The following is a 22,386-nucleotide window of genomic DNA, read 5'->3' on the forward strand; positions in this document are numbered from 1 at the left end:
CCCACCCCTCCAAAAAAAATTTACTCTGGCCACTCTCACCAAAATATCCTAGGTTTTCATATTCTGTAACTCATAAATACATGCTCTCTCTCTATAAGGTTATAAAGAAGCATAACACCTACATGGCATACACATAACACTTTTTTCTGAAATGAAACATGGCCCTTTGACCATTCTTCTTGTTTCACAGTTGTCAAATATGCTAGCATGTAGAGCCCACTGGAATTTTAAGTCATCTTTGCTCCAGCAATCCTTTTCATGAAACAACAAACATCTGCATCCACATCATTGACACCATTGCTTGTTTTGTATGAAAACTGCAACTCTGCTTTATATCTATGGCTGGGGTTTATGGGTTAACTCCATAGCAGGAATTGGAAACTGTATCCATGCTATATCAGGAGCAGCACCAGAACTCCAGGAATCATGAAATGGTAATATCAAACTCATTATGTGAAAGCGTTATTAGCAAAAAGTAGCCCATAAATTCTTTCAGTTCAAGTAATGCTATACAGATCATACTGTTCACTATGATCAAGCAAAAAAAAAAGTTTCTTTATATGCATGAATGTACTTTAAATTACCGTGTTGCTATGTCTGGAGACATGAACCATAGATTCTGAAAGTTGTTAAGGAGATGCAATTCCCTAAACGAACATTTTAAGAATGTGTCATTGCATTTAACCAGTGTGATCTTCTAGTTAAAAAATGTCTTTAAGCAGATCAGAATTTATGGGTTCATGCACATTCACAGAAAACAAAGGCATTTGGAAAATACCTAAAATGCAACATGCAAAACTGCTGGTTGAGAAGCCTCTGCATTCTTACTGTTGCACCTCCTAAACTTTCAGAGGCCAACTTTTGTAGAGTCAGTTCACATATGAGGAGAGAGTACCAGTGACTAAGGGTGTTGCATTTGATTTTATCTTTACAAAAATACAGGAACAATGAGTATCAGGCAAGCACCCAAGACAGAGATAGTGCCAGTCCTTAAAGCAGCATCAGTTCCACAAAAAAGCAAAGATAAGGCATTGTTTGGTGCCTCCAAGGCTGCTACTTGCCAGCTGCTGCCACAATTCCTCATTTACCCCTGCATTCTAACTTTGAAATCATTTCACCAAAGTCCTCAGATGAGGTATGCTCCATAGCTAGTAGGCAGCAGCCACCAAAAACCATGGGATAAATTATGCCATCTCATAGAAGATCTTTGTTCTGCCTTTTTCATATCCTGTAACACCACTATTTCAAAAGTAGTAATGTTAGGGTTGTATTGTTAGTAACGTTAGTACTGTAGTCTAGTGAGTTTGAAAAGTTCAATCCTAGTATTTAGGGCTGTCAGGAAACTGACATCGGAGACAGGAGTAGAGGCAGGGCTCCCAAGTGATGCCGGAGAAGGGCCAAGCAGGGAGAGAGGGGACTCAGCAGCTGGGGAAGGAATTCAGCGTAACACCAGGGATAAAGGGGGGCGGATGGGGGAATCGGAGAGAGGGCTCCAGGACTCTTCGCTGGAGACCAGCGGGGAGAGCACAGGTCCTCCGCTACCCACACCCACCCTGCGCAGAAGACTTCCGCGCAGGGAAAGTAGGCGTAGACTTGGCGTCAAAGGATTTCTTTGCTGGAAGAAATTCAAGAAACGCCCACTGACGGATTCTGCTAGCGACTGAACAGCCACGAAGTGAAGGGCTGTCCAGCCAGGAAAGGTTTAACCAGGCAACCTAGCCAGGAGTGGCAGCAACTTACGCACGAGCAACCCCATATAACCATTACAAGGGCATTATACCCTGGAGTTCATACAAAGGATAATCCCTTATTCAAAAGTTTTAAGTTCATCCTGGTATAGGGGATATGACGACAAATTGAATGCTAAGTCTGTCTTCTACAGATGCCGTCTATGATAAATTCTCCATTTTTGTTCTTAGTAAGTATGAAACGATGCAGTTCAAGAGATTTCATCTACGAATTTGAGGTGTTTATAGCAATTAGTGTAATTGTCACACAGGAGATATCTCTCTCTATTTTCACACAAGAGTTCACACCATTTATATACTGCTTAATTACAAGTGTATCTAATTGGTATACAATTATTAACAAGTGCAATATAGACCAAATCAGTTCAAAACTAAATATAAAATCTGAAGTGACTTAAAATGTCTGCTGAGATAAGAACCTACCTGCTACTAACCTGCTTTAAAGAGTCTTGCATCTCTTCTGGCAAATATCCAGACTCAGATTTTTGTGGACGTGAAGATGGAGAGCAATTCAGAACTGGGAAAAGTCTACCAAGAATGATTCTGTGCGCACCCTTATTTCTCATACAGCCAAACACTTGATTGACAGAATTAATTTGATTCAGTGTTGGTCACTTGTTCTGTATTTTACATGTTTTATTGTATATTACCACGATATTTTTAATGAGTTGGTGGTTTATAAACACTTATATAAATAAATAAATAAATAAATAAAATATATAAGGTGAGACAGTGATGGAACTGAGAGTCCATAAGGAGTGGTGCAAAGGGTTTTATGAAACTACCTGCTAAGAGGAAACACCTCAGAAACATATTCGAATGGAGTATTTCAGGAACCAAACAAGCCCAGATAAATTGTTATGGCATTCTACCATATCTGCAAAGGGTCCACAGTCAACAAGGCTGGGTCTTCTCTGTCACTTTCTACTAACCTGAGTTTGTCTGCTTCCACTCTTGCCTGCTACTTTTGCTTTAAAATGCATGGCCAATTATTAACTGCTATATGCATGTTGACTGCGCACACCAGACTATTGCTCTTCTCACATCTCTGGCTCAGAACCTATGACGTGTCCTTGGTTTTCAAAGCCTACCACCTGCGCCGGGAAGAAACGGATTGGTTCGACAAGCCCCGGGAGTCTCGTTTGGAGAACGGACACGGTTTTGACAGAAGACTACCAGACAAGCTAGCTCACTCGAGGCCACCAAGTCAGCATCAAGACCAAGTAAGGAGGCTATGTTTTTAAGCATTGATGTTTTTAAGAAGATTCATGAGTCATACCATCTCTCATAGCTTACAATAGACAGGCCACTCAATTTGTCAAAATGAGGTTTAAGAAAATTCCACCCTTACTCTAGAATACCAGTGCTCATTGTAAAGACAAAGGCAAATATTGTTATGTGCAGCCCCAATTCTTTGAAAATTTACTTGGGTACATTTTCCTTTGTAATGAACAAAGGACATACATGGGGAGATACAGTTTAACTGCATGGTATGTCCCTAAGCTCAGTGCTTCGTCACCACATTCCCTCGTCTGGTGAAAATATTCATGAAACCTCACCCACACACCTTTTCGTTCAGTGCTACCTGGGATGGAAGTATTTTTAGGGATACCAATGAAGCAGCAATGTGACCTTAGAAGCATGTGTTAGGACAGGCTTTTCAATACTCATAGGGGATCTGAGGTTTCCAGCATCCTGTGGCACTGCAAGGGATTATGTTGATAGAATTATGTATCTTAGATCAGCTGTGATTCCACATTGCATCTCTTGGGGGTTCAAGAGTTCACAGACTCATTAGGGATCCAGTCTGCTTTGCTGACATGGACCAACTCCTGCGGGCTTTTCTCATATTTAAATAATACATTACATAAATGCATCCTATGTGTGGTTTGTATGTCTTGCAATATAGGACCACTATCCATGACACAGGTTTATAATCATGAAGCATATGAGATACATTTGCAGATTACATTTGGCTGGAATGGAAAAACAATGGCTGGGAATTAAAAAATAATCTGTTTTGAGGGCAGTGGTTTTTACACATTGTCACGACCTGTAGCTGCAGCTACTGTGTAGTGGAAAGGTGTGACTCACAATTCCGGGTAAATTGTATTGTGCACTTGCAGTCTGTACCCTTCAGATGGGAGCCAATGAAATAAACCAGCTGGTCTAGGGTCAGCTAGGCAATTATCTCCCATGAAAGGGGATAAAGAGTCTCAGTATTTGCCATAGCAACCTCATATCAAATTGATTCAAGAGACAGGAAAGTGGGCTGCAACCCTATACACATTCTGAATTTAATATAATATATGTTTGAGTAAACATAGATGGGATCCTACTTTTCATCATTTTAAGAATGACTGCTTGCACAATGAGGATAGAATAAATAGGATAGAATTCTGTCCTGGACAAATATTTGTTATATGAGTACAGAAGAGTACCCGCAATATACACTGTGTGTGAAAGAGCAAGAGACAAAGACTCCTGGGAGCTGGAAAAATGCAATGTCAAAGAAACAAATCTCAGTTTTGACTTGTAGAATTGTATTAACTTAGACTGGATGCAACCCAGTGAAGCAAGAAGCTTCTGTATGCAACTGATTTGGCCCAAAGGTGATCTGAGGAGACAACTTAAGTAGATAGACTTTTGCTGCCACCTGAGGTGCAGATGGAATTTTTGACTGGGAATCCAAACCCCGTGTCTCACCTACAATATTCATCGTGAACTGCACTTCAGGGCTCATCAACTACTCTCCCTAAGCAGAGCTCCCTGTCAGCGATAGGGAATAATAGTGTATCACGCTGCAGGCGTCTTGTCTACTATTCTGCCAGCTTCAGGCCAAACCAATCCCAAACCTATAATAAGGGTTTCTCTTGACACTTCAAAACGTCATTGTAAACCACTAAGACCTTGACTTCAATAATCCGTGCTGAAGTTCTGTTTTAAGTTCTGTTATAAGTGGGTGGCGCTGTGGTCTAAACCACTGAGCCTCTTGGACTTGCTGATCAGAAGATTGGCGGTTCGAATCCCCGCAGCAGGGTGGGCTCCTGTTGCTCTGTCCCAGCTCTTGCCAACCTAGCAGTTCGAAAGCATGCCAGTGAAAGTAGATAAATAGGTACCACTGTGGCGGGAAGGTAAATGGCATTTCCGTGCGCTCTGGTTTCCGTCATGATGTTCCGTTGCACCAGAAGCGGTTTGGTCATGTTGGCCACATGACCCGGAAAGCTGTCTGTGAACAAACACCAGCTCCCTCGGCCTGAAAGCGAGATGAGCGCTGCACCGCATAGTCATATTTGACTGGACGTAACCGTTCAGGGGTCCTTTACCTTTATTTTACCTATAAGCAAGTCTGTTCTGGCCAAACCCACTGCAGAGGACAATGCAGTATGAGAACAACGAATTCCATTTTCTTTGGAATTTGTATCAACTAAATTATATCATCTGCTTTGTTTATATCTGTGTGCCTCTTTCTCCATTTCCATCTGGGAGGAAAAATAGAGAATGAGACACTGAAGTGTAACTGCCCACTTTCCAGTCTCCTCCTTACCTCCTCTATGCTTTTTTATTTGTCTCAGCTAACATTGGTGGAAAAATTAAAATCAGTTCGCATATAAAAGTGAACCTACGTAATCCAAACTTTCCAAAATTGTAGCTCTGTCAGGGGTTTTGTTGGAAGCCTCCCAGAATGACTGGGGCAGCCTTGTCAGATGGGCAGGGTATAAGAAATTTATTATTATTATTATTATTATTATTATTATTATTATTATTATTATGACACCACAGCCATCCTTTGAGCTTCCTGTTTCCCAATATTTTGCAATGCAGTTATCCAGTTAAGTAATGTGAACAAAAACGCATATCCTGAGATAAAGTGTGCATAGAAATGCATAAGTTACTAAAATAGCATTAAGAATGCATTATATTACGGAAAACTGCTTTGCAAAAACAAGTATTAAGCTAAATCACATGCAGAAATGTATACATGGGGCGGGGGAATTGCGCTGCAATGCTGGTGAATTTTCATGACTTTTTTATTTTATTTTTTAAAAAAGCATTGATATGGAAACATGGAAAACTGAGCAGGAAAACAAGGAACTGACAGGAACTGAAATGGACAGATTTGCCCATTCCTTCTCTCAGTGGGCTTCAGCAATGCTTTGAAGCCTCCAGGCTGTTGGGTCTCCTCTTCAATAACCACTTCCTTTGCCCCAACTGACTCCATGTTCTGTGGCCACTGAGCATGCTTGTGGCTGGATTGTGCCATTTAGCTTACACAGAACCAGCCCAGCCATTAGGTGGGGTGAAGCTGCCGCCGCCACCACTGCCACCTCAGGTGGCACCAACTTTCAGTGAGATCTTGTGAGGTTTCACTGGAAATCTGTGGGATCTTGCCAGAAGTTGGTGCTGGTGCCACTTCTCTGCCACCAAGAGAAGTAGTAGAGCAGGGCAGCAATTCCTGTTTCACCCCAAGCAGTGAAACAGGATGCCAAGGACCTGTGCCTGTATCGGAACTCACCCATGAGCTTTGCAGAGAGAAAGGTAGTTGAGAACATGGTATTATGCTTTTTTCTAGCAATATACTAGAAAATTATAAGATTGTTCACTTAAGAATTGCTTTCCATTTCATCCAAGCTTTCACATCAGCTTCCCAAGTATATGCTTTTTTTCTTTTCATTTTTGGTCATTCTCGCCTCAGTTCTCTACTATCCTCTATTACCATAGGATGGTGTAAATACAGTTCTCAGACTACAATAAATTTAAACACAGGCCCAATTCAAACCTGCAGGGGGGAAAACCACATAATATAATTATCCTTCAGACCACCACAGGTAATGGGCTGCATATTTTTCAAAAAAAAAATACCCTGCATACATTGGAGGCTAGCATGTCAAGGAGAAAGTTTTCAGACTAGCTTTCTTCCTGATGTGCTATCCAGGTGCAGGATTTTGTTTGTTTTGTTAGAAACACCGGAGAGCATTCAGAAAAGCAAATCATCACCTACAGTTTAAAGTGGTAAAGCCCTAGGCAAATCATATTGTTTGCTTTCCTTGAAAATGTAAATCAAGTCCATGACATTCCTGTTCTTTACAAGACTATTATTTGGCTTAATTTGTATTCATGACTCCTGTCTGAGCCTTAAAATAATGATTCCTCCCCCCTTTAGTTCTTTAATGTACTAAGCATTTAAATCTCAAATCCAGTACGTGGCCCCATTTCTTTCGGTCTGTTCAAGCACATTATAAAGAAACAAATTTGTTCAAAACCATTTGGCCAACAGCACTCACCAGCCCGGATTTGTTTGGAGGTCACAATAAATATGCAGTTCAGCAGACATCAGAGGCACCAAAATGACAGGCAGGGGAGCTCTAGCCAAGAAGCAGCAAAGCTGGCTTCTTGCTTTCTCACATATTTTCCCCAGAAGCTGTTTAATATAACAGATCCAACTTCTGTTTGAACGTAATCTGCAGTAAATTCAGAGGTGACCTGTAATTCATCTAACTTTGATTCCCAGCATTTCCTGAAGTGGGACATCTCATCATTTGAGGGATGAGGGGACAAGATAGTGCAATTTCCGTTAGGAGCTAAAGAAACTGCAGTTGCCTCAAACTTCCTGTACACTTGAATATAACCATTTCCTATGCTCTAATTCCCTACACATGGGACACGGGTGGCGCTGTGGGTTAAACCACAGATCCTAGGACTTGCCGATCAGAAGGTCAGCGGTTCGAATCCTTGTGACGGGGTGAGCTCCCGTTGCTCAGATCCTGCTCCTGCCAACCTAGCAGTTTGAAAGCACGTCAAATGCAAGTAGATAAATAGGTACCGCTCCAGTGGGAAGGTAAACGGCGTTTCCGTGTGCTGCTCTGGTTCGCCAGAGGCGGCTTAGTCATGCTGGCCACATGACCCGGAAGCTGTACGCCGGCTCCCTCAGCCAATAAAGCGAGATGAGCACCGCAACCCCAGAGTCGGCCACAACTGGACCTAATGGTCAGGGGTCCCTTTACCTTAGTTCCCTACACAGTACAAGCAGAGTTCTGCCAGGCTAAAATATGGGCTATGATCATCAGTTCCTGTCGGGACAGCAGTCTTTTCAGAACAGACCCAGGACCTATTATGCTCAGGCACATCTTGGGTGCTCCAGTCTGCAGGTTTTTAGCATTAGCCAGTCATGGTTTTACTGCTTTCCCTGGGAAAATGATAACTTATTTTTCATACTCCAGATATAGCTGGATGTGTGCATAGATGCATGCATGCACACACATTCCACTGTGTTTTGTCCACACTAATGGGAATGCATAACAAAACCAAATGAACAACGGAGTAATGAAGCACTGAAGCTTGCTATTTTAGCATCTTGTTTATGCTTTTCTCATTAAGCCTACTGTACAGTTCCTGGTTGTTGTTTTTTAATGTACGCATTTCAATGTGAATGAAAAATCACTTTTAATACCACCACCACCCTACAAAACACTGCTAAATGTTAGCAATCAGAAAGAAAACTGTGAAGATGTGTCCAAAGGAGGAGGCTCAGCTGCCTGAAACACCATTTGTTCACATCGAAACCACATCTACACCTGCAGTAGACAGCTGCTCCATTCGTTTACTTTTGCGAGCTCTCCATGCAGAAGAAGTACAGGGAAGATACATAATAATTGGATGGCAACTTCTTGTAGATGCTCCCTTAAAAATGAGTTAATAAAATGTGTAGAAGCATCCCAACACACTCACACAGCAATTCACATAGAATGGGGAGGTTGTGCAGGAGACCAGTGGCTGAGGCATGAAGGAGCGAGCAACGATTTCTGCATCAGCCCTCTAGCCTTACCCAGGAATGTTGCTTCGTGCATCCTGTTGGGAAGAACAGAGGCCATTGCATCAGATGTTTGTACCTGTCTATTTAAAAAAAGGATCAGTCTTGAGCGGAGGGCTGGACTGAGTCACCGGATCTGCTCCCATCTTACTTCAGCCAGAATGCCTTGGGTGCCCAGAGGCATTCTGGGCTAGGGAAGATGGCAGCAGCTCCATGCACACAGCCTGGCACACCTCCTCTAAGGGTCAGGCAGTACCGAGAGGAATTGCCAGCACTCCCAGCTGCAGCATCTTTCAGCAATGTTGCTGCTCCTCCTAGTCCTTGCTGTGCTTCTGATGTGCCAATCTGAAGTTCAAGTTGCAGACTCTTGTTACTGGCCCGTCTCCTGCACATCTGACCACAGCCTGACAACAGATTTAGCAAACACAACTTTTCTCACCCACCCCTCTTATTTTTATGCCAGGTAAGGTTTTTCCCCGGTGTACTTTGGGAAGAAAAAAATTGAGGCACCTTAACTGGAAGCCCATTCATTTAGATCCTTCTCAGACGAAGGTGCATTTCCCAATGCATCTGCCTCTCGTATAAATAGATGAACAGGCTAATCTAGTTTTTCCTCTGAATTTTAACATTCAAACCCCCTTGTCATAGAATCATAGAATAGTAGAGTTGGAAGGGACCCCAAGAATTCAACCCCCTTCAATGCAGGAATCTCAAGTAAAGCATCCATGGCAGATGGCCATCCAACCTCCGCCTAAAAACCTCCAAGGAAGAAGAGTTCACCATTGACCGAGGGAGACCATTCCATTGTCAAACAGCTCTTACCGTCATAAAGTTCTTCCTGATGTTAAATCAGAAGCCATTGATGTGAGTCCTATCCCCCAGATTAGGATAAAGCAGACTTCCATGTGACCGCCCTTTAGATATTTGAAGATGGCTATCAAATCTCTCAGTCTCCTCATTAAGCATTCTTCATAAGGCTTGGTTTCCAGACCCTTGATCATCTTGCTCACCCTACTCTGCGCATGTGGTCACCCAACATTACAAGTTGTCACCCCCACCAGTTAACTCTTCTGCCAACAAGCACGCAGAGTCCTATTTCTACATGTGTCATGCATAATACTATTGCACGCCTCCCCAATCTCCAAGAGGTCTGAGATTCCATGGATTACAGGTGCTTATCCAGGGTTCGTGTTTCCTTCTGAATAAAGGACAGCAGAGAATGTGGTGCCTTATGATCTATGGGAGGGATTCATAGCAGGGCCTTGCTTGCCCTAGAGCTGCTGGCTTGGATTCCAACAGAAATCTAACTGCTCTGACTCTCCCTGCCCAGCTTGCTGCTTTGCTTCTAGCTCACATCACTCCACTCTCTGCTCTCAACTCTGCCTCTGTCCTTTTAAGTACCTGCAAGTTGAGGAAAGGCCAGGGGTCAGCAAACTTTTTCAGCAGGGGGCCAGTCCACTGTCCCTCAGACCTTGGGGGGGGCGGACTATATTTTGAAGAGAGAGAAAATGAACAGATTCCTATGCCCCACAAATAGCCCAGAGATGCATTTTAAATAAAAGCACACATTCTACTCATGTAAAAACACGCTGATTCCTGGACCATCAGCGGGTCGGATTTAGAAGGCAATTGGGCCGGATCCAGCCCCCGGGCTTTAGTTTGCCTACCCATGACCTAGGCTGTCACCTCACCAGGAAGCTAGCCTGGCTATTCCAAGAATTAGAAGCGGGGACAGGCATGCAGCCTCACCTCTCCCCCAAACTCCTGACAATCCATCTCTGGCCTTCTAAAAGAACCAAGGCAGACAGGGTATTTCAATTGTAAAATCAGCCAGCCAGAGAAGGAGGTGGAAGGTGAAGAAGCTTCTACATCAGGATCTCCCATAGGTTCGCTGCCTTGATGGAGCTTCCCTGATCAACACAGAAGTTTTATATTCTGATTTTATCCTGTGGACCACCCTGAGACCTGCGGGGATAGGGCAGTATACAGATTTAATAAATAATAATAATAATAAAGTTTTGGTGATGGTAGCTCTGAGCTTTTCATTATAGTTTTAAAGGACTTTGGGGTCTGCCAGCTGCAGGCTCTTCTCCAGTGCAAAGTCTCACCCCCCCCCCCCTCACAGTTCTTCCCGTGGAAACAGCTGGAGGTGGAGCCTACTGTACAAAGGAAAGAATCGCAGCTACTACTCCACACACCTTTGTCCAGGGCCACCTCTAGCACGTGCTCCTGATGGGATGCTTCCCTCGGGCTGAAAAAGGTTCCCCGCCCCATTTTACAGGGACAAATAACCTCAGCCCAGATATAACCATTCAGAGTTCTCTGAGCCATATATTGTCCTCTCAGTCTGCACTCTACATGGGCAGGGAAACACATAGCTGCATGACAGAAGGAAATTCAGTCTGTGCTGCTTTCACGTGCAGATGCACAGCAGTTAATGATGCAGAAGCCCTTTTGTAAAAGCTGGCAACCCAGCTGTCTTAAAACCATCCAGTCCTGCCTCCCTTTTATAGCAGGGGTGGTCCGCCAGATTTTGTTGGACTACACCATGCCTGACCACTGGCCATGCTGGTTGAGGTGGATGGAGATTGGAGTACAACAGCGTCTTGAGCATAGCTCACGTTTTGTAGCCTCGTTTTCTTTGTGGAGACATAGGAGTGCTCCAGCAAGACTTCCGTATGCCTTAAAACATTGGGGGGGGGGGGCAACCCCTAAAACAAGTTAATGCACATAACATTCTCAGAGGGAAACTGGGGGTTGCATAGTCTCTCTTTGTTTTGTCTTGTTATTTGCAGCGCTACATATTTTTGTGTTACGTTTTCCTAAATTCTGTTTCTGGGCAGAGGAATAACTTTCGGTGTTTGTAATGTAACACAGAAAGCCAACATCTCTTCTCCACCTCCACCCTCACCCCTCTCCTTAGAAGCATACTGCTGTATAGGTTGACTTCATAATGCCAACCACAGTTTAAGCACAGTTTCCTACAAGCAATAAAAAAAGGTTATTACTGATCTCTGGGTACCAGTAAACTCTAAAGTCTATGTTTATAAGGCTGTTTATCACAAGGATTTATACTGATTGTAAAACACTGCAGGTGGAAGTAATAAAAATATAATAGGCCAAGGCAGCAATCCTTACTTGGGAGAAAAACCCAGTGAGCTTACTTCTGAGTAGACGTACATATGATTGCACTGTAAGGCAAGTGCTTATTCTTTCTTTGGCTATGCATTCTCCAAAAAAGACATATCAGTGCACAAGTTCTAGCCATCTGTTTTAAAATGGGATGACCGTGTCAAAATAAATGAGGCTATAAATTACAATTTATAGGTCCTATATATATAATTTATAACAAAACCACATCCAGTTCAATTCATACGTTACATCATGCTTAAAAGACCCCTCAACATTGATTCCCTTGTATGATGCAAAGACCAACAAAGAATAAAAAGTGCCCAGTTTTTCTGAAATATTTCTAAAGTTAATTCTCTAATCTCATAATTGTTTATATCCATGTGCCATTAAGTCCCAAATGTTCCTCTTCCACTGCTCTATGGAAGGTATTCTATCTATTTTCCATGCTCTCAAAATGTAAAACAGGCTCAGAGCAATGCAACGAATAACCAAAATCTGTGCATTGCTCTGAGCCTGGTGCCTTCTGTATTCCAAGAGCATTATTACCTTATTGAATTGGAATATTTTCTTACAGCTCCTCCAGGAAATCTGTTTATTGAGCATTCCTTGAGGTTTGATTGCACGGTGCTTATGTGGAGGTTAGGCTATGTTTTTTTGTGAAGCAGCTATGCAACAATGAGCATTGATCCTAATTTGCTTGTGGGGTGTTTATAACTCTTCTGGTTACTCATTAGTTCACATAATCTTCTGTGCACTTTCCCCTCACTTTCATCATCAAATCCCAAAGTGGATTTGTTAGGCTAGGGCAACAAATCATTTAATTCAGTTTAACTGAGCAACCTGAACTTCTGGTATGCACTTGAATCCTCCTGCAAAATAGAGACAGTCTGGAGCACCCTTAACTGCCCCCTCCCAATAATTAAAATAATCCCAATGTGTGATAAAGTACCACTGGCTTTCTTGCATCTCCAGCAAATATCTGTTAGCTGATCTATCTTGTGTATGACACCATTTATATATTACTTTATTCAATCTCTGTTTGAGGCTCATTGCCATCTGCCTGCATATAGAGAGCCTTATCTCACCCAAAATCTCCACATTAAATTATTTCTTCCAGTTCTGTGTAGTCCTCCATCCCTCTTTTGTACACTTTGGAAAGCAAACTTCTTCGTCTTCTTTTTTCCAGGCAGTAAAAGGTTTCAAAATGCTGTTAAATCTCTGCTTATAAATGCTCTCCTCATAACAGGCTGTATATAAAAAACTGTAATTGAATTGCTATAGCTGAATGTACTCAGCTGCTCACTTTGTGAGATAGGGTAGATTTCTTTGCTTTGAATTCCCCCCCCCCCCTTTTAAATATAGGGTGTAAGCAGAAACAAAATAAAAAAATTCCTTCCAGTAGCACCTTAGAGACCAACTAAGTTTGTTATTGGTATGAGCTTTTGTGTGCATATCTGAGGAAGTGTGCATGCACACGAAAGCTCATACCAATAACAAACTTAGTTGGTCTCTAAGGTGCTACTGGAAGGAATTTTTTATTTTGTTTTGACTACGGCAGACCAACATGGCTACCTACTGGTAGGTGTAAACAGAGATTGTAATAGTAAAACTCTTCCCATTCATGTAAGTGTGAGGCGGCATTTGAGACCCTCTTTTCCTGAGATGGTCAATGGGAAGAGGTTTAGCAAACCCATGTGCCACAATACCGTCATTCCTTAGATCAACAGTGGATACTTGGGGATAAGATGGCACAAACTACAAAGTTCCTAAACTAGTTTATAGATTTTAAAGTATAACAGAAAGGGTGAAAGCGAGGTTGTGTAATTCACCACTTCAAATGGGTTCATCCTAACACAGATTTTCTCCTCTTCTGCTTTTTGTTTGTTTGTAGTGTATACTAGTAGAAGCATTTGCTTGCAATGTTTACTTAGACCCTTAAACTCCTCTCAAAAATCGTAGCACAAGGGCTGTTAAATAGCAGATAGAAACTTTTAGTACATGCTTCTATAGATTGTTTTCAACCATTAAGATGCTAGCTATCAAGTTTGGCAATGGTCTCTCATAACATACATCAAATTTTAAAACAGTGCAGGGTAGTCGCCATGCTGTTTAAACTCCAGTGGTGCCTCTTACTCTTTAGTAGTCCAATTGAAACCCTTCAGATTGCAACGGTTTAAATTGCAAGTGATGTAACTTTATTTGAATATGATTCCCATCACTTCGGGAAATATGTTTGCCATTTGCAGTTTTGTCTGTCAGCGCAGGTTGATGATGAAAGAGGACACAGTACTGAACTTCTCCTTCTCTATGGCTCCTATTACAGGCACAGGAGCCATCTTTCAATTTAGGACTTAACAGACCTTTCAATGTAACTGCTTACAGCTATTATTCCTCTACTAAGGAAGAACAGGGTTACTTTGTCTAAGCTTAACAATTGAGCCTATTAGATAAGTCACCATCCATCTCTGCTGCTGGTTTGCCTTGTGCCTTTGAGGGTTCTTTTTCTTTTCTTTAATTTTTATTTATAAGTTTTCGGTTATACACTCATATCATTTCCCATTCTTATACAGTAGTTCTTTTGAACTTCCCACCCAGCATTCCATGACAGTTCTTTGCACATCTTAATTAACAGCATATACAATAATACCTTAACCTTATTTTCCACCTTCCCATAAACTTTGTAATGTCAACGGCTGGTCAAAAGGCAACCCCTACCTGGGATTTATATTTAAGATCTTTTTCCCCCCTTTTTTCCTTTTTGTAAATATTCCCCTAAATACTCCCTTGAGTTTTATTTCTATTGTGATTTTTCATGTGCTTCATTATTAAATCACTCCAGATGTGTAAACACAAATAGCAGAAATACTGGGGCATTTTTTGGCTTGGATGAAATGAACCTTGTGTGGGCAATTTATACCCCAAAGCTTGAATGTGGCAGCAAAAAATCCCCTGAGCCACATACCCACCTGCTTATTCACTAAAGGCAAGATGTATCTAAGGGTGGCTGGAGTCATATTGGATGAAGCAATCCTTCAGATACCATGGCCCTAGCTGCTTAGGGCAGGGGTCAGCAAACTTTTTCAGCAGGGAGCCGGTCCACTGTCCCTCAGATCTTGTGGGGGGCCGGACTATATTTTGAAAAAATAATAATGAACGAATTCCTATGCCCCACAAATAACCCAGAGATGCATTTTAAATAAAAGGACACATTCTACTCATGTAAAAACACACTGATTCCCAGACTGTCCGTGGGCCGGATTGAGAAGGCGATTGGGCTGGATCTAGCCCTCAAGCCTTAGCTTGCCTATCCATGGCTTAGGGCTTTAAAGGTCAACATCAGAATTTTGAGTCAAGTCCCGAAGCAAACAGGGAAGCAGTGATACTGACATGGGAGAAATGTTACACTTATATAGGAACAGAGCCCTTCACAGAAGTCAGGATCTCAGTTTGGGGTGATTACAAAAATCATCATGAGGTGGCAGAATATGGTTGATTAGAAATGACCTTGGTTGACCCAGCTATGCAAGTGAAAAGAGCAGCCTGGCTTGTGGTGCTTGGTGCCTTACTGGTCCATGGCATCTCTGTTGCTGGCTTTCTCCTCATGGGAGTGCCCTGGTTCCACATTCCTGCATGACATGGAGGAACCAATCTCAGGAACTAAAATCAGGATATCTTGCTGTGGGGTGAGAGAGAGGGAGAGGTTCCAAAAATAGCACGTTTACTAGATTTTTGTTTTACTGATAAGTCATTGTGAAACAAGCATGTTCTGTCTTTAATCAGCCTGCACACTTTATATTCCATAGATTATTGGGAAGCCTATTCAATACATCTTTCCCCATGCAAGGCTGAAATTGCCGAGGGACCCAAAGGACCACTCTGTTTCAGGTAAAGCAAGCAAGAACATCTGGCTTCACAAGAATATGGATTATATGGCATGCAAATGAAGTATGAGGTGACTGTCCATCATATAGTAAGCAGTTGTTCATCTTGGATAAGTGGCAACACTCAATGAGAACAGAACATGATACATGTTAGATACAGTGTTAGAAACTGAGATATGAAAGCTAGGAGCTAAATGGCACCCTAAACCTAGGTTATGGGTGCAGCAACAGAATGTCTAGGTGCGCTTTCTTTATAACAAGAATACAAAGCTGAAAACGAATGAACTGCAGATAAAATATTATGTTCATTTTTCACATGGTCTAATTCTTCCCCTGCCCACCACCCTAATATTCTTAAAAGGGTCTCTTCTCAGTCTTCAGAGAGTAGCTGGAAGGGGGGGCAAAAAAAAGGTCCTCCTTTCCTCCACTCTGCAGTTTTTTAATCTGAAATCTTAGGCGCAGTACTGCACCCAGAGCTCAGAAACTGCTTGCCCTAATGAAATCCCGTGACGCAAAATGCACCTAGAACAAGGGGAGTTTTGAACACTGGTTAGGTGCAACAGTGCTTTATTAAAAAATAAGTTAAACACTATGGAAATAAATAGAGAAATAAATACTTTAAGAACCATGCTTCTGAAGGAGATGCAAATGGCTGTTTGTCTGTATATATATATATATCAATTTGTCTCCATACCCTCTTTTCTGTTGATTGGATGTTTTAAGCCTCCCTATTGTCAAGGCTTAAAACATCCAATCAACAGAAAAGAGGGTATGGAGACAAATTGATATATATATACAGACAAAGCTTCTTTTAAGCCTCCCTATTGTCAAGGCTTCAAGCAGTATGTGGACCGAGAACTCCCAGAAGTGCAAGCTGGATTTAGAAGAGGCAGAGGAACCAGAGACCAAATTGCAAACATGCGCTGGATTATGGAGAAAGTCAGAGAGTTCCAGAAAGACATCTACTTCTGCTTCATTGACTATGCAAAAGCCTTTGACTGTGTCGACCACAGCAAACTATGGCAAGTTCTTAAAGAAATGGGAGTGCCTGATCACCTCATCTGTCTCCTGAGAAATCTCTATGTGGGACAAGAAGCTACAGTTAGAACTGGATATGGAACAACTGATTGGTTCAAAATTGGGAAAGGAGTACGACAAGGCTGTATATTGTCTCCCTGCTTATTTAACTTATATGCAGAATTCATCATGCGAAAGGCTGGGCTGGATGAATCCCTAGCCGGAATTAAGATTGCTGGAAGAAATATCAACAACCTCAGATATGCAGATGACACAACCTTGATGGCAGAAAGTGAGGAGGAATTAAAGAACCTTTTATTGAGGGTAAAAGAGGAGAGCGCAAAATATGGTCTGAAGCTCAACATCAAAAAAACGAAGATCATGGCCACTGGTCCCATCACCTCCTGGCAAATAGAAGGAGAAGAAATGGAGGCAGTGAGAGATTTTACTTTCTTGGGCTCCATGATCACTGCAGATGGTGACAGCAGCCACGAAATTAAGAGACGCCTGCTTCTTGGGAGGAAAGCAATGACCAACCTAGACAGCATCTTAAAAAGTAGAGACATCACCTTGCCAACAAAGGTCCGTATAGTAAAAGCTATGGTTTTCCCAGTAGTGATGTATGGAAGTGAGAGCTGGACCATAAAGAAGGCTGATCGTCAAAGAATTGATGCTTTTGAATTATGGTGCTGGAGGAGACTCTTGAGAGTCCCATGGATTGCAAGAAGATCAAACCTCTCCATTCTGAAGGAAATCAGCCCTGAGTGCTCACTGGAAGGACAGATCGTGAAGCTGAGGCTCCAATACTTTGGCCAACTCATGAGAAGAGAAGACTCCCTGGAAAAGACCCTGATGTTGGGAAAGATGGAGGGCACAAGGAGAAGGGGACGACAGAGGACGAGATGGTTGGATAGTGTCTTCGAAGCTACAAACATGAGTCTGACCAAACTGCGGGAGGCAGTGGAAGACAGAAGTGCCTGGCGTGCTCTGGTCCATGGGGTCACGAAGAGTCGGACACGACTAAACGACTAAACAACAACAACATTGTCAAGGCTATGGGATGCGGGTGGCGCTGTGGTTTAAACCACAGAGCCTAGGACTTGCCGATCAGAAGGTCGGCGGTTCAAATCCCCGCGACGGGGTGAGCTCCCATTGCTTGGTCCCTGCTCCTGCCAACCTAGCAGTTCAAAAGCGCATCAAAGTGCCAGTAGATAAATAGGTACCACTCCAGCAGGAAGGTAAACGGCGTTTCCGTGCGCTGCTCTGGATTGCCAGAAGCGGCTAAGTCATGCTGGCTAAATGACCCAGAAGCTGTACGCCGGCTCCCTCGACCAATAAAGCAAGATGAGCGCCGCAACCCCAGAGTCGGTCATGACTGGACCTAATGGTCAGGGGTCCTTTTACCTTTTTATTTTCAAGGCAGAGCCCCCTGGCCAGCTTAGGTTCCCCCCCCCCCCGGCAAATGCACTGGGCTGCCCCCTCCCTCTGCATAGGTCTGGGTGCCACAGCTGGAAGACTATTGCTGCAGCTCCCCCCTCCACTGGGAGAGCCCCTTCTTCTGTACACACACCCTCCCCCCTCCTTTATTTCATGGAGGTTTGTCATTTCTACATATTTTTTGTATGCATAAACAACAAAAATGCAAAGTGAATAAACTAACACCTCAAGAGTTTATGCCTCTGAACCAAGCCCTTCAACAGAATGTTGTTGTTTTTACATAAGCTGGTGGAGTGCAGTTCTTCTGAAAGAAAAGAGCTCAAACCAAACAGGTTCAAATGAAATTTCAGATGATTTATATGATTTGCATATATTAGGGTTTCTTGGGAAAAAAACATTAATATGTTATTTAAGTGCCCTGTAAAACTAAATGATGATGATGATGATGATGCCTATACACTAAGGAGTAGGACAGAACAACCAATTCTGTTCTTTGTGTATTGAAACATGTGCTTTAAGTTTAAATGCTAGTTATTATTTGTTTCCTATGAAATTATTTGCCTATGGTAATGTGTTGCCGGAGATCAAATTGGGAGCTCAGTTAAAAACATGCTCAATTAATTGCCATTCCTCAAGCTTTGAAGCAACTTGAAAGGATTTTATCTAAATGTATAAAATTCCCTTTGAAATGTTGTTTCTCCAACAAGAAGTTTCATGATAATCAGGAGGTCAGAGTTTTAAGAAGATTTCCTGTGGAATTCATTGAGCCTCTTGTTTATTGCTGACTGGTTTTCTAGCATAACAATCAACTCTCTGAAGAGAGGGAGAAAATAATAGAAATAAGAAATCTGCTCTTAGGTATGGAAATTCAAATTCAGACATTTTTGGCTACTTCTCACACCTCTGTTCTCACACTAAGGATCACTCTCCCAGTATATATATCTGAAGGTAGTTTATCATGGGAACTTCCTTTTTCCAGAACCACTGGAAACCTTCTTCTGCCCCAGCTGCAAGAAAACATGTCTCTCCCCTATCAGCCTCTACAGCCACAGCAGGAGCCACAACTCTCCCAACAGTTTGACTTCACCCCCAAAAGTGCACTCCTCCATTGTCCCCCAAGACAGACGGAGGCCAACAACTTCACAGAATGTTTAATCACACAAGACATATCATATTTGGTTACTACCATAAATGTCACTTGAACACATTTGTCAGCAAAATATCCTGATTCGTGACAGAACAGGGGGAGACGGAGGAGGAGGAGGAGCGTTTTGGGTCCATGGGTGCCTTGTGTTCAAAAGAACGTGTGAGGGCAGGAGGGTCTGGAGGAGGTTTGCAAGTGTGTTGAGCTCGAATGGATGCAGCCAGTATGTGCAACAACTTCGTGGGTTTGCTCACACTTTGCTTACCATGTAAAATGAGCTCGTCACCAAAAGGCCCATTCACATGAAGGTCTAATTTAAGATAAGCTCTGCTAGATCAGGCCAAAGGCCCATCTGTTCCACTTTCCTGTTCTCACAGTTGCCATCCAGGCACCTTTGGGAAGCCCAGAAGCCAGACCTGAGCACAAGAGTCTTCTCTCCTCCTGTGGTTTCCAGCCACTGTCTGCCTTCCACAGTGTGTGTGTGTGTGTGTGTGTGTGTGTGTGTGTGAGAGAGAGAGAGAGAGAGAGAGAGAGAGAGAGAGAGAGAGAGAGGGAGAGACATTGTACTCCGAGAAAAACAGAAGATAACTTAAACGACTGCAAGCATGTGCAGTTAATGCTGGAAGACGGCACTGAGCAATTAGCCTTTTATGACTTGATACTGTAATCACATTTGTGATTCTGGCTTTTATCTCAGGAATTCCCCCCACCTCCCCCCCCCAAAAAAAATATATATTGGGAACATATAAATTATAGAGATTGCGGGCTACATTAAGCATGCATGAATTGCTATCATATTAGTACTTAGATTTCTTAATCTCTTTAGTGGAATAAAACTACCATTACCAATTTTGCTCAGAAGAGAGATCGGTGAAATTTTATTCTGCTTTCTGGGAATATTCGGGGCTTTGACGTTCTTTTGCTCAACTTTTATGAAGCTTTTTTATTTTTATTTTTTAAACAGCCATGGCTCGCAAGCAAATTAAAAGCTCGTCTTGGTTTAGCATCTCACCTTCTTGACATCAACCACTTTCTGTAGTTCACTTTGTATGATCATGGGCAAAAACTAATAATGATATCTCCTGAATGGACAAGGGATTACACAGCAAAACAAACTTTGGTTTTCTTACATCAGTGAGCTGACAGATAATATTAATTCTTGCATCACTTCTCGGTCTTTTGTCTAAGGTCAAGTGTAGTGTGTGTATTAGTTCTTTTACAAAATAGGGAAAACCTAGTTATTTAATGGTATTTACTATTTTACTGTGGTTTTTATATCATTGTTTGTGTTTTACATATATTTGAGTACTTTAGTAGAAAACCAGCAAGTAAGAATGAAAATAGAGAAATATTGATCACTACTGCTGCCTTTTTTCTATGCATTTTTAATATGTGTGTGCTTTTTTCCCTCCTGGATGCAGGCAATGGACTTGGGATCCGAGTTGTAGGAGGGAAAGAAATTCCTGGAATCAATGGAGAAATTGGTGCTTACATTGCTAAGATCCTGCCTGGTGGAAGTGCTGAGCAAACAGGGAAACTTGTAGAAGGTAAAGTACTTACCCTGTCTTGTTCAAAGCTATTCAGGAAATGTGTGCAGAGATCACTTATCCTTGAGGAGAAACAGAGGGAGTCGTGGGAAATACAAGACAGAGGACCTAGTCATTCCTCAGCTATGGGATGGAAGGCTCTCCCTAGAGAGGCCTGTCTGGTGTCAAGAGTACTAATTTTTGGCAGCCAGCAAGAGGCATCTGAGTGCTCAGTTTTTCCTCCTGCTGCTTGTTAGTTCACCATTTTGGTGGTGATCATATTGATGGAATTGCAGAAGAGGGGTTTCAGTTGTCGGGAACTGGTGTATGATCAGATTACGTTTTTAATTGTATTTTATTGTATGAGAGAGGGGGGGCGAGAGATTTGATGTAAGGTTGTAGAATAATAAATAAATATTAAATAGTTAATACAGCAAGATCACCACAATGAAGTCCAAAACACAAAGAGCTAAGGAGATAAATGAATCATGGGAAATCAGTCCCTCTCTAACTGAGTGGGGGTCCCTCCGGGTGGGTCCAGGACATGGCTAAAATCTCTTTAGGTGATGGGGTGGTCCCCACTGCCTTTTCTAAGGAAGGCCACCCTGGATCCAATAGTTATTGACAGCTGCACCCAGTTGCTAACATTATTATTATTATTATTATTATTATTATTATTATTATTATTATTAAAATTTCTATACCGCCCTATACCTGCAGCTCTCAGCTCCCCTGCTGATTCTCCTTGATCTCTCAGTGGCCTTTGATATCATTGGCCATGCTACTCTGTGAGATCTGCTTCGTGAATCAGGCATGGGAGGCCCTGGGTTGCAGTCGTTCTTCTCTTACCTACAGAGCGATTCCAGAAAGTAGCATTGGGTGACTTCCTTTCAGCCCCTTGGGAGTTGTTCTGTGGGGTGCCATGGGGCACTATTTTGTCCCCAGAGCTATTCATCATCTATCTACGAAGCCATGCAGATTGTTCACTGGGAGATTTAGCATACAGCTCCATTCCTCTGCAACATCTGGATCACGAGCTTCTGTGCAAGTCCTGGACTCATTAATGGGCAGGATAAGAGTCAACAAGCTGGACCTGAATCCCAAGACAGAAGTTTTGTGGGTTCCTGGTTCTGGATGGGCTGCAGTACCTCTGAAAGAATGGAGCTTGGGGCTTCTCTTTGATCCAGTGTTGTCACAGGATGTTGATTTGTCTTGTGTGTCTAGGGCTGCCTTTTACTAGCTTTTGCTGTTTCATCAGCTGCAACCATTCATGGGCAGGGATAGCTTGGCAACAGTGGTCCATGCATTGAAACCTCTAGATTTGATTACTGTAATGAACTTCACAGGGGATTGCCCTTGAATTTGATATGTAAGCTAAAGCTAACGCAAAATGCTGCTGCACAGTTGCTTTCTGGGGCAAGCTATGGGCAACATGTGACACCTCTGATGAAAGGTGCCAACTTTCTCCCAAACTAGAATCAACGTTTTATTATTGGTATATAATTGATGTTTAGTTCTTGCTGGATTTTATGCCTTAATACTGCTTTTATGACCTGTGTTCTGCTTTATATTCTATTTCTGTAGTCCACATTATTATGCTGGTATATTGTTTAGTTGTATTTTCCTATTTTACTGTCAGTGGAGTTGTTCTTTGTTGATTGCAAGCTGCTTTGTAGAGGAAGTTGCTCAA

At 42.4% G+C, this 22,386-nt stretch overlaps 1 protein-coding gene and 1 long non-coding RNA gene across 4 annotated transcripts in view; one reads left to right on the top strand and one right to left on the bottom strand.

The window, feature by feature from the left end:
* PCLO (piccolo presynaptic cytomatrix protein) overlaps positions 1–22,386 on the top strand; it is a gene marked incomplete at its 5' end in the record, with an annotated part of 240,339 nt that overhangs the window by 150,335 nt on the left and 67,618 nt on the right. For all 3 annotated transcript variants that reach the window (XR_014548608.1, XM_083615376.1, XM_083615377.1), the window contains 3 exons: positions 2,835–2,971; positions 15,495–15,576; positions 20,592–20,717. Coding sequence is in view for 2 of the 3 variants with exons in the window: in XM_083615376.1 (XP_083471502.1) it covers positions 2,835–2,971; positions 15,495–15,576; positions 20,592–20,717 (345 nt within the window). The remainder of the gene's footprint in view (positions 1–2,834; positions 2,972–15,494; positions 15,577–20,591; positions 20,718–22,386) is intronic.
* LOC310763617 overlaps positions 1–22,386 on the bottom strand; it is a 288,221-nt gene that overhangs the window by 106,375 nt on the left and 159,460 nt on the right. The window lies entirely within an intron of this gene.

This window comes from Podarcis filfolensis (assembly GCF_964270895.1).
Source record: "Podarcis filfolensis genome assembly, chromosome: 5".
NCBI classification, from domain to species: domain Eukaryota; kingdom Metazoa; phylum Chordata; class Lepidosauria; order Squamata; family Lacertidae; genus Podarcis; species Podarcis filfolensis.